This window comes from Vitis riparia, chromosome 15 (assembly GCF_004353265.1).
Source record: "Vitis riparia cultivar Riparia Gloire de Montpellier isolate 1030 chromosome 15, EGFV_Vit.rip_1.0, whole genome shotgun sequence".
Classification (NCBI taxonomy): Eukaryota; Viridiplantae; Streptophyta; class Magnoliopsida; order Vitales; family Vitaceae; genus Vitis; species Vitis riparia.
Window position 1 is genome coordinate 2,599,175 of NC_048445.1, and position 12,883 is coordinate 2,612,057.

At 35.1% G+C, this 12,883-nt stretch overlaps 1 protein-coding gene across 1 annotated transcript; it reads left to right on the forward strand.

The window, feature by feature from the left end:
• Positions 1 to 5,936: 5,936 nt before the first annotated feature.
• LOC117932146 (common plant regulatory factor 1-like) lies at positions 5,937 to 12,883 on the forward strand. The gene is made up of 13 exons (XM_034853225.1): positions 5,937 to 6,219; positions 8,512 to 8,665; positions 8,854 to 8,898; positions 8,997 to 9,092; positions 9,222 to 9,302; positions 9,750 to 9,806; positions 9,970 to 10,130; positions 10,334 to 10,382; positions 10,501 to 10,549; positions 11,390 to 11,637; positions 11,851 to 11,928; positions 12,041 to 12,166; positions 12,290 to 12,883. The coding sequence occupies exons 2-13, from the start codon at positions 8,603 to 8,605 to the stop codon at positions 12,527 to 12,529; spliced, it is 1,293 nt and encodes a 430-aa protein (XP_034709116.1). The 5' UTR covers positions 5,937 to 6,219; positions 8,512 to 8,602; the 3' UTR covers positions 12,530 to 12,883.

The window sequence follows — 12,883 nt, forward strand, 5'->3', positions numbered from 1 at the left end:
GTTCATGATATGAGCCACACAAATGGATGAACCCTTATGGTTCAAGTACATGTGGTGGACAACCACATTTCATTTTGTCTCCATTTGAATTTGTGGGTCACACTCACTATCTCTTAAATTCTTAATTACTTGCAAAATATTCATAACCAAAAATAAATAATAAAAAGTAAAATAAAATAAAACCCTTTAGAGGCCACCATTTGGGAATCATGGCACAAATCCAAATACATGCAAACAAAACCACAACCATATTCAATTCCTAGCTTATCCTATACCATATGTTTAGGTTTGGATTTGATTCTACGAAGTTAAAGTGCCTTTTTTTTTTTCAATATTCTACATAGATTAACTCGGTTTTGTAGAAATAATTTGTAACTCATAAAAAATTTAAAGTCTGTTTGATAATTATACTTCTTTTAAGAAAAAAAAATCATAAAAGAAAGAATTTAAATAAGGGGTCTTTTGTTGGCATGTCTTTCTTTTTCTTGGTAATGACCCTTCAAATGGTATTAAACATTGTTACCCTCTATTCAAGAAGGAGTAACATAGAGTATGATATTTTAATTGAGTTTCTCTAAATATTTAAAATTTTAGAGGGGTTATTTTTCAAAATTCCTATATTTTATGAAATTTTATCAAAAATATATCTTTCTATGCCACTAAGAAATTAATTTTTTAATATCAGAAAGTCGGAAATTCCAATCCAAAGGGTCACTCGCTAATTTTTTTGTTCAACTTTCTTTTTTTTTTAATCTTATTTATTTGTTTTTGTATTTCTTTTTTTTCCATGCTTCCATTGAATGGTCCAAATTTGATCATTCCCTTTAGGAAGTAGATTTTATGTTGGTCTTGTACCTAACATAACAAAAAAGGACAAAATCCCACAAATGGGGTATTTTTCAAAGTAAATATGAGTGGGTGTTGAATGAATAGGCCCTAAGGATACTTAGGATGGGAGAGGAGGTAATAATGAAATGAAGGAAAGATTTAAGAAAAGAGGGTTACCTCACATTTATGTATGGAGTGTGGAGGTTTGAGTCACTTCACCTCTAGGCATTTGGGGTCTAGAGTCAGAGCACCAACCAACACCTCACCCTCCACCCCATTACCCCTAAACTTCCATTTCCCCAACATTTGTGATCCAATCCCTAAAGTGAAGCTTTCCTCTCTCCTCCCCATTTTTTGACTCATCACCCACCATCCAACATTTCATATCTTTCACTCAACATTTCCCATTCTATAAAAAATATTAATTTTCTAAAAAAAATAAATAAATAGTAAGTCAAGTCTTCTAAAATATTGTGATGTAAACAAAAACAAATATAATGTTATTAAAAATCTCTAGAATTTAACTATTTTCGATTGAGTTGAATTCATTTTGATTATTTTATTTAAAGTTTAATAAATTTAATAATAATAAATCAAACATTTTATTACATTCAATATAACAATATCACATTGTGACTATATTCTAAGTGTCTCAATTCAATAATTTATTTTTAAGTTTAAGAGCTGCATTATTGTAGTTTAACTTATTCTTTACATAAAAAATAATTTTTTTATCCGTCTTTCTTTCTTTTAGTTTTCTAATCTATTTTCCCCAACTTTTGTAATACACAAATGTTTTTAAAAATTTAAGGATGGGGTTGAGATAATTTTTATTTTTAGGTTTATTATGCAATTAATTTCATGTTTAAAATATTTTTTTTATTAAAAATAAAAAATTTACTAATTTAAAAATTATATATATATAAATCAACACTTGAATGAAATATAGCTACCATTATTTTTCAAATCATAAATGAATCAAAAGTTTATCTTGTTTTAGTGTTTAAAAAACTATTTTAATAAATATAATATTTATAATTAATTTATAAAAATAATAATTCTAAAAAATATTCTTATGGGTAATTTGACTAAAAGTATCTTCCATAAAGGAACTTTCAAAGTTTTAAAACCATAAATGTGCTTTGTTGGATGATAAGAAAAGGATTTTTATGAAATCAAAAGGCTGATTCCAAATGTCAGACCCACTTTTGACTAAGGAGAATTGGGCCCTGCCCATTCCACTCAACAACAGGCCCGTTGGGCCCACTCACACTCGTATTTCTTCCTTCACATTTTCATGTCGTATGGTGTTCACGCACCAAATCCACGAATTGCCTCAATTTTGATTCAATGGGGCCCTTAATTACTCTTAAAGTCACCAAATTGGTGTTTAAGAGCTTGTATCGAATTGACCGCAAGATAAAGTTTCCAACATCGGGATAAAAGTTTCCAACATTATATATATAATATAATTTTTCTATCTACGTAATTGACTTTTACACGTTGTATCATGATATATATGGGAAGAAAGAATGTTTCGTTATCTTTGTTGTTAAAAATTTGTAAAAAATTAAAATAATGTTTTTCCTTAAAATACTAAGGAAAATGTTTTATCAATCATTTGTAAAAAAAAAAAAACAATAAAAGTGGTTTTTGCAACTTTTCAAATTTTGCTAAACCTCTTAAATTTTTTTTTAAAAAATACCTTTTAGAATATAAGCGCTTTTTAAAAACGCCATAAAACCAACTCCTAAGGGAAGGATCAGTAAAAATAAAAAATTTATTATTATTAGTCACTACAAACTAATTTAACTATAAAATAATTTAAAATGTTTAAATTTTCAACTAATTTTAATTATATTTAATTTTATATTGTATTTTTTTATTATAAAATCAAATATATTTTTTTTCTTTCTTCAATATTTTATGAGATAAAACATAACCTTAATTTTTTTTTTTTTACTTTTTGGAAACCAAATATAGTTAAACATTTTTTTTAATATTCAAAAACCTAATCGTTTCTTCATAAAAAAATTTCTTAATGTTTTTGATAAACTCGTTATCAAAATGAGCCCTTAACTTCTATAACTGCTGTTTAAGGCCCTGTTTGGTATGACATTTAACTGTTTTATGAACTATATTTAAGAATGCTTTTATTTTTAATATTTTAATTAAAGAAAGTAACAGATAAATTATTTTAGAAAGGGCGAGACTCATAGATGAGAGTTTATAATTGATTTTTAATTCTCGTATTTTGTTTTTTATTTTTCATCAAACTTGTATTTTAATTTTTCTATTTTTCTCTCTGTCCATATTTTCAAAATTCAAAATGAAAATTTAAACGTTACCACTCTGGTTTGCCGCAGTCCGAGTCCCTTGCCTGGACCCATATTGTTGGGCCCCAGGGATGAAGCCCAATACTTACGTCACCAATGTGAACGCGCTTCTGACAAGGCGGCAGGAGGGCGTTGTCGTCCATATGAAAGAAAAGCAGGGGCATTAAAGTAACACCGGTAAAAAATTAAATATTGACTATAAAAGGTAAACAGAAAAATCAGGGATATTCAGATCGGATCTCAACCTTTGCTTATAGTCCACGTCAACTGGGCCCCACACCCTACGTTGCGTAGTAAACCATGTGCCTGCCAGACACGTCACCCTGTCGGGAGAGATTTCATAAAAAGAGGCCGCCACGTCAGACCCCTTCAATCACATCTCACTTTCTTACTCTAACCGCAAAACACGCATCTCCGTCCGTTTTCAGCCACATCCGACGGGTCACGTTTTTCTCTGACGTGGACCTTCTGACGCTGACGTCATTCCCCACGATTGTGCCCACCTGTCACATGCTCGCTCTCTTCAATATCGGCCCTGGATCTACTTAATTATCTCTATCGGAAAAATTATGTAAAAGATTTACGCTTCGTATTAGGATATGAATATTTTTCTATTTTAATAATTTTTTATTTTAATTTTTTTATTAAAAGGTGAATTAGAATTTAAAATAACAACGTGCCATCCAATAATGGAGCAGCACGTGGAGATCTCCCACGTGGAGCAAAGAGGTGACACGTGGGCCATTTAAGATCTCTAGAAAGTCCCAAGAGTCGTGAAGCGTGAGCTGGCTACGCAACCTTCCGATGCCCGTGGGCCCCACGCTCTATCGTGTCTAGACGGCACACGTAGGTGAGTGGGACCAGCATCACCGACATCAACGAAAAGCCCCGTGGGCCCCACTCATCCCTTGCGTACGAGATGCCTTCTTTTGGGGCCTCGTTGGCAGTGAATAAATAAAAAAATCTCTTATTTCTGAATGTCGTGGAACGATTCCATCCGTCAGATCAAAGAGACCGCAGCCGTCAGATGCGGTGGCGTCAGATGTGGGGGCCATAGGAGTGAAATAGATAATTATTATTGTGTTTTTAGGTGTGGCGAGCCCTGCGCTTACACGTGGGCAACAGATGAGGTGACTGGGGAAAAAGTAGAGGAGATGGGAGAATCTGGCAATGGACGGCCAGGATTTAATGATTGCGTGCTGCTGCGAGTCAAAGGATCAGGCGTCAGAGATGGAGTGCTCTCCGCGTCGGAAAGTGAGGTGTCCCTCCTATGAACTTATCCGAATGCCCCTAACCTTTTCCTGATATGGCTGTAGTGCCCTTTCTTTATTATTATTATTATTATTATTATTATTATTTTTGGGAATTAATGGGGTTGGTAAGAAAATGCGGGCCTTAGGTCCTGTTCCGCCTCTGTACCAATCATGGAAAATGGTTGAACTCTATGCAGTATGCACTTCTAATTTCCCTATAAATAATATAAAATATACTTCAGAAAAGATTTATACTGATTTTTTTTTAAACGTGGGGTAACTCAGGAGAAACATTGTGGGGCTTTTCATAGTGTAAAGGTTGTACTATATATACATATATATATATATATATATATATATATGAGAAAAAGGTATAAAGCAAATGTGACTTGGGAAAATTTTTGCCCATTTTTGCCCATTTCTCACTTTTTCCCTCTTTCCCGTAGGTTCAACCCATGGGCTGCTTTTATTTGAAGTGCTTATCTTATGGTCAATATGTTAAATTTTCATGTTAGAATGTGAGTTAAATTCCAAGGCTAAAATAATTGCTATTTTTGGAGCCCGTTTGGTAAGACTCAAATTTTTTTTTTAAATGAAGTACAAAAATTGAATGAATTTTTTGTTATCATTATTATAATTTTTTAATTGATTTTATATTAAATGATAAGATAAGATAAGATATACTTATTATAGATATCATAACATCATATTTTATTTTTATTGAGATATATGGATTACATGTAGATAAAAAGATATTATATATATATATATATATTATGTTTGGTTCTCGAAAAACATTAAAAAAAATAATTTTTTCATATTTGATTGTTTTATAAAATATAATAAAGAAAATAATATATAAGTAAATCTAATTAAAATTTTATATATTTTTAAATTATTTGTAAAAATAAGTCAGACGAGTTTGAAATAACATATAAAAATAATTTATTTATTTTAAATCTATTTTTATTTTTCTTTATTTTTTTATTTTCTTTCCCAAATTTTCTGAACCATGCTCGCGGGTTATATTAAAATTTGATTTTTATAATAATAATTTTTAAAAATTTTAAATTTAATCTTATTATATATATATATATATATATTTGAAAAGGACCACACCAACCGGCGAAACCCGGATTCGAAACGGCCTATCAAATAGAGTTAAATTTGGGATTTAATATTTTAAAATTTTTTTATTAAAGAAGAAGGCAAAAACCAACCACGTAAGCCACATGACGGGTGGAATTAGTTGGCCCTCTCAGAAGCCTAGCCGGGGGGACGCGTAGATCGACTCATTGGGCAACACGTGTACGGTAGAGGTGACGCGGAATAAACAAAATGGTCTGGGAGCGAATATCGATGAGCCAGCTCAACAACCACCACGGCCACCGTATGTACATCGTATGTTTGTACAGTCATCAGATATACGACACGTGTATGATGACGTGGATGGTGCCTCGTCACCGCACCACCTCCTCCCCTCTCTCCATCTCTTCTCCTCATTCCCCCCTTTCTCTCTCTGCAAAAACAAAAAAAAAACGGGAAAAAAGGAAAAAAAACTCTTTCCCTCCGTTTCTAGAGAGAGAAAGTGGAAGCATAGAGAGAGAAAATGCTGAGGCTGAGAAGCTAGGGCTAGATTTAGGGGTTGTGGTGTGTCGTGTGTGGCGTGCCGTGTGCGATCTTTTTTTCGCCATTGAAGAGAGTGGAAGCTTGTTGGAATTTCCGGAACGGTTTTGCCCTTTTTTGTTTTCTTTTTTTCTTGGGTGTTTTGGTTTGGGAAGCGGAGAGGAGGAGATTTGAAGGTACGTGGAATTCGGAGTCTGATTTGTCTGAATTTTTGGATTCGGATTGGAGGATTTGATGGTGGAGTTCCGACATTTGGCTCTGTTTGGTTGCTGAGAAAACGGGGGAAAAGGGAAAGGGAGAGAAAACGAAGTTATAATTTTTTTTTTCTTTTTCTATGCGAGTGTTTTTGGTTTCTGTAAAAGGAAAAAAAGTCAATTAAGTCAAGGGGTTGCTGAGAAATGTAGGAAAATAAGGGAAATCAAAATTTTGACTAAGGAAACACTTAACTAAGCGGAACTTGCTGTCGTTGAGTTCGATTATTTGCGTTTCTTTTCTATTTTTGTTTTTTGTTTGTGAAACAAAATTTAAATACTGTGCAGGACTCGGAATTTTGTTTTTCTTTTGTTTTCCTTCGTTTTCTCGGGAGCCAAACAGAAGAGGAGAGTTGGAACTCATCTGGATCTCTCTAATCGGTCTTTGTTCCTGCTATGAACTTTTGCGCACTTATTTTGAGTGCCGGTTTCCTTATGTTGATTTTAGATGTATTCTTGCGCTCTTCCATGGGAAATTTTCTTATAATTTGCAGTTTTATTAGGTTTCTATAATTTCTAAGAGTCCATTTGGATGATGAGCAGTGAAACTGTACTCACTGGAAGCATTGTTTTCAGAAAATAGAGATTGCTGTAGATTATTTCCCAAAAAAAAAAAAAAGAGTAAATTGAGTTCTTTATTTCATGAACACATACTAGGATATTTTTGTCATTTAGTTTCCATACTATCTCGGTGATATCGATTTGCTGCTACTCTGATCATTTCTACCCTTCGCTTTCTTGGTATCGGTGGGGATGGTGGAAAGACATTGATGACCCTTTCTTTTTTGTTTTGTTTTGTTTTGTTTTTTTGTTTTTTTTTCTTTTTCCATTTTTGTCCGTTAAATTTTTTCTTATTTATTTATTTGTTTTATCGTGTGGATCAATAACCTTTTCTGCTGTAGTTGTGGGTTAAATAACTTGTGTGAATATAGATCTAATAGATTCTGGTTGTATTCTTGGAGGATCTTATAGATTATATGATGAATCGTTGGACCTTTAATCATATTGAGTGATTTAGTTGAGTGATAACAGTCTAAATTCTTCCGTTAGAGATGGTTTTTGGCTTGATGGAATGTTGTTTATGCAGCTACTTACTATTCTTTTTTGGTAATACTTCCAAAATATTGAGCTGTTTTCTCTTATGTTTTTGAAGCAACCCAAGCCATATGTAGTTTCTAACTTATACACGCTATACCTAATATCTTAGGGTCATCTTCTGGTGAAGATATGCTGACTAATCTCAATTATGTGAGGTTCAGCACTCAACGTACAAAGCAGCCTCTCACTTGGTTAGAGTTAACATGTACAGTTACCCAAGGGCTCCTGAATTGTGAAAGTAAACCTTCCCCATCTGTTATCCGATTTTTGCAGAAATTGGTCTTTGTAGGTTATCCAAAATATTTCAGGGTAATGCTTTGTTGGGTCTGATTGTGCTACTCTTGTTAGAAGGTTCTGATTAAACCTTTTTATCTGTGGAGTTCCCAGTATAATTGCTGCTGGAACTTTGGTGAATGGAAAGTTTGGGTCCAGTGGATTCCTCTGGTATTCATGTTGGGTCAAGACGTCATTAGTGGCACTGTTTGTTAAAGGAAAGTTAAGGAGGGGAAGTTCATCTTTGGATATTTATATATCCTTCTCATTTTGTGAAGCAGAATCTAGTTGTTGAATTAGCCTTGTGGATTCATGTTGGGGGGAGAAATATGTAGAGATTCCATTGAATCTGAAAGTATTTATTCTCTAATTGTATGGTGTTATGAGCATCATGTTGTGTTTCTGTTGTTACCCTGTTCCAAACAAGCTGAGCAACCCTAATTTACAAATTGACTTTGAACTTCAGTGTTTCAAAAAACAACACAGAACCCATGCACGTCAAACAGGTTTGTGGTTGCACAAGTGATGTTGTGACCCTGGGTTAGCAAGTTTAATTGGAAAAGTGATGTAGAGATATGGTCCGGTGGTAGTAGTAATTAGGGGAACTTTGTGGTTACAATCATCTGCTTGATTTGTGGGCTAAGTGGAATCTAATGGTAGGTTTCCATCTACTAATGTGGGCCCATTTCTTTCATGTTATGTGATGATTTTTTTGGTGGATGAATTGGACCAATATCTGGGTTAACTATAAAGTCATAAATTCTGATTTCCTTTAGACTGTTCTCATTCACCTTGCATATTTTTTTTTCTAACAATCACATCTTGACACGGTAACCCTAAATGCAGCTGACAAGATTTTAACCAGAGAAACAGAATAGGCTAAGCATTTTCTTTATCATCCTCAATCAATTGAGAGTTCCTGCATTGGTGCTTGTCCATGGGGAATGAAGAAGAGGGGAAGTCCCCTAAGCCTGAAAAACCAACTTCACCTCCACCACCGGTAAGCTGAGCAATTATACATGTTACTTTTGTTGGAACCATCTAATCTGAGTTATTGTCTTGATTTTTTTATTCAAGGAGAAGAATGTGCTATTTGTTTATGTGGATAAGCATACAATATTATCATTATTTGGTGATTGAGTTCTGGAGTCTGAGTCTGAACACTCGTCAAACCATTTTTGTTGACAGGATCAAGCCAATATTCATGTGTATCCTGATTGGGCAGCCATGCAGGTTCTACATTTTACATACATGCATTTCCCAGTTTCGATGAAATAATTAATGAAATATTTTTCTTAAGAATTGATTTATATTATTTGTTTTGTCTTCAGGCATATTATGGCCCCAGGGTCACTCTACCTCCATATTACAATTCAGCTATGGCATCTGGTCATGCTCCTCATCCTTACATTTGGGGCCCTCCACAGGTATTATTCATAGCAGGAAATCAGTTGAAAATTTCTATTTTTTCTGATTTTTCCCTTCAATCATATATATCATAGCCATCTTACATGGTACTCTATGCGGATAATTTGAAACTTTTCTTTTTTTCTCAGCCAATGATGCCGCCTTATGGGCCACCATATGCGGCAATCTACTCGCCTGGAGGTGTTTATCCACATCCTGCAGTTCCTCTTGTAAGTCCAACATTTGTATGAACTATAGGGCATTTACTTTGCTTTTCTACTTAGAGGGAATTGGTTTCTATGTGTTCAAAGTTTAAGTTTGATGGTTGTTTAAGCCTCCTTTAGTGCCTTGGTATAAGTGATTGGCTTTGTGAACTTATATGCAGTTTTGATGGGAAGGATACATGACATCCACTTGCCTGAAATTCTAATTGTGTAATGATAGCAGTTTTTTGTTCTTGGTGCACATCTTCCTTGGCTTGGATTCCCCCATTTTCGAGTGACTTGAATCAAACAAAAGAATGCATTTTTATTTTAATTTTTAATTTTTAAATTTGTTTATGGTAGATATAGCTTTCATTTACCATCTAGGCAAAGTAGTTTCTGAATGAAACTCAGTGTGCAATCTAACTGGAATAGGTCTAATATATCTATATTGATTGCTTTCCATGCATCCAGGGGTCACATGCACATGGGCATGGGGTTCAATCATCACCTGTTGTAAGCGAAGCATTGGTACTTAAATTTTCCCTTAACTCTTGAAATATTCTCTTGCCCTGTACTGCAAATATGGACAGAATAATGTGACTAAGAATGCATCAGTGATGGACAAAGCAAAGTTGTGTCTTTTAGCTGTGCAGGTAGTCACAGATACATCTAATTAGGTGCTATGATGCAGGCTGCACCTCCTTTGAGCATAGAAACACCTGCAAAGTCATCAGGAAATACAGACCGTGGTTTAATGAAGAAGTTGAAAGGGTTTGATGGGCTTGCAATGTCCATAGGGAATGGCAATGGTGAGAGCACCGAGGGTGGGTCTGATCATGGATTATCTCAGAGGTTGGTTGAACAAACAACCCTGCCCCCCAACCCTTTCCTTCTCTATGTGCATTTATCTTATTTTGGGATTTAGATGGTCTATTTTTGGGAGGTTGGAACTTTTCCTTCTCCATCTTATATATAGGAAATGTTCCCAGCCAATGTGTTCTTCATAGTAGATTTCTTGTGACTAGACTAACATCCAAATTTTGACACATGAACAGTGGAGAAACTGAAGGTTCCAGTGATGGAAGTGATGGGAATACAGCAGGGGTAAAGATTAATATTTCTGCCACTAGTAGCTTTTCATAAAAGCTCGAATGTCATTGTTTTATAAAATATTGAAGGACAGAGTTTATCTGTTTATTTATGATCTCCCATCTTATGCCAGGCAGATCAAACTAGAAGGAAAAGAAGCCGGGAGGGAACACCACCTATAGGTATGGTTGCTTTCTTCACCTAATACCATATATCAATAAACAGTAGAATTGGCCTAGGATTTCTACTTCTCACTATCAGAGCTTCCCTCCTATTGTAAACTTGGCATGAGCCATGGGTACCAGTGAGAGCAACAATAAGACTGGCCTTTTATATTGCAGAAGAGTGGCTCTTATTGGTTGTCAAAGCTTAGGATGTCCACTGCTCTGCATCTCTCAATGTGGTGATTAAATGAATTGCTGTTTGATTTTATCTTAAATTTTGGTTGCAACAAATTATATTGAAAATAATATTTGTTTCTGAAAAGTGGGGTTGGGAGCAAAAGCAGTCCTGCCTCATAAATTTGGGTGTGTACCAAAACCTCTTTTCCTCTGATAATAACTAGCGTCAAGAGTTGCCATGTTGCTACTCCAATTTGGGTCCTCCTTTAATCTGGAGCTTGTGTGCAATATTGTGGTCTTTGCACCTGATTAATTCTGAATGCCAGTGGTCTATTTGAGCAAAAGCACTGTTGTGTGCAATATTCCATCTCAGAGTTTATCGCTTGTCCTCTTATGCAGGATTGTTTTTTGGAATGATTTAATAACTGATAGGTTCGGAAATAGCATTGCTTGAGCTCTATATGGTGGAACTATTTTATCATCTCATGAATCTCATCATGCAAAGATTGAAGAAACTGCTTCCTCTCAAATATTTTAGAAAAGATTACCTTTGAATTGGTGGAATAAATGACAAAATAAAAATAGTGGAATAGATGATGCATCTTGTACAAGATTCTCTGCTGAATTTGATCCATTTTTAGACATTTATTATTCATGTTTTCTCAATCACTGTACCAACAGGTGGAGATGGGAAAACTGAGACACAGGCCACTTCAGCTCCTTCTGCAGAGGTAAATGCAGGTTCTGATAAGGTGTTGGGTGTTGCTGTCCCTCCCACTAGTGTCACAGGAAAATTGGCAGGAGCTGTACTTTCTCCTAGAATGAGCACAGCATTGGAGCTCAGAAATCCTCCTAGTGTGAATGCAAAAACTAGTCCGGGTAGCATCCCTCAACCTGGTGCTATGGTGCCTTCTGACACATGGATACTGGTATGATCTCCTGCTTGTCCATGTTTTTAACCTGCTTAGGTTAGTGTTTGGACGCCACTCCCACTGATAAAAAATGCATCTTGTATGTGCTAAGGTTTTGGATTGATGCTCTTCTAAGGCTCAATGCCTCAAATAAGGATATGGATCTAGTGTGCTGTCTACTTGTTTATTGTCCTGAAATTAACGTCTGATGATTTGTTTTACTTGAGTCAGAATGAAAGGGAGATAAAACGTGAGAGGAGAAAACAGTCTAATCGAGAATCTGCAAGAAGGTCAAGGTTGAGGAAGCAGGTACAGCACAGATATGCCATCCTTTAATGTTGAATTATCTACTCGCAGTTTGAAGATCTGTGTGGTCCATGTACCTTAAGAGTTTAATGCTTTTAATTTTCTTGTCATCCAGGCTGAGACCGAAGAACTTGCACTGAAAGTTGAAAGCTTGAATACTGAGAATTCGGTACTTAAATCTGAAATTAATCGCTTAAGAGAGAATTCAGAGAAACTGAAGCTTGAAAATGCCACATTAATGGTATAACCTTGCTTCCTTCTCGCTTCGCTTCTCCTTTCATTGCTCATAGATTCTTCATATTATCGTACGCCAATGTGTTGCTCACTGTGGACTTTCGATTTCAATTTCAATTCCAATTTACAGGAGAAACTAAAAAGCGCACAGTTAGAACAAGCAGAAGATACACATTTGAATAAGGTCGACGACAAGAGAGTCCTGCCTGTCAGCACAGAGAACCTACTTTCCAGAGTCAATAATTCAGGTTCTGTCGACAGGAGCACTGAGGAAGAAGGCGACATGTACGAGAAAAACACAAACACTGGCGCAAAGCTGCACCAACTTCTGGATACGAGTCCCAGGGCAGATGCAGTGGCTGCTGGATGATCAAGTCACCTGTAAAAATCTGCTGCCACTTTTATCATTCATCAACTTTTTTAAAAGTGAATCCTGTGGTTTTGGTCATAATTACAAACCCAAAATTACTGCTAACAAAATAGGTGAATAGAATGAGTATCTGAAGAAAAACTGGATTCTAATTTTTACCTGTAACTTAGTTTCTCTGAAGATAAAACCAATATGTATTATATTTTAGATTTCAGAGTGGTGGGATTGACGCCCTGAAAGGTAGTGTACATTGAAGAGAATGAGAGATTTTGTTTGGGGGAGAATCTTCGAACCTTTATTATACCATATAATATAATATCTGGTGGTTGTGCAATTTGTACTCACTGCTTTTGA

Coding starts and splice junctions, on each gene's coding strand:
- LOC117932146 (XM_034853225.1), top strand. CDS start 8,603: ATGGGGAATGAAGAAGAGGGGAAGTCCCCTAAGCCTGAAAAACCAACT. Junction 8,666..8,853: donor CAACTTCACCTCCACCACCG/GTAAGCTGAGCA, acceptor TTTTGTTGACAG/GATCAAGCCAATATTCATGT. Junction 9,303..9,749: donor CACATCCTGCAGTTCCTCTT/GTAAGTCCAACA, acceptor CCATGCATCCAG/GGGTCACATGCACATGGGCA.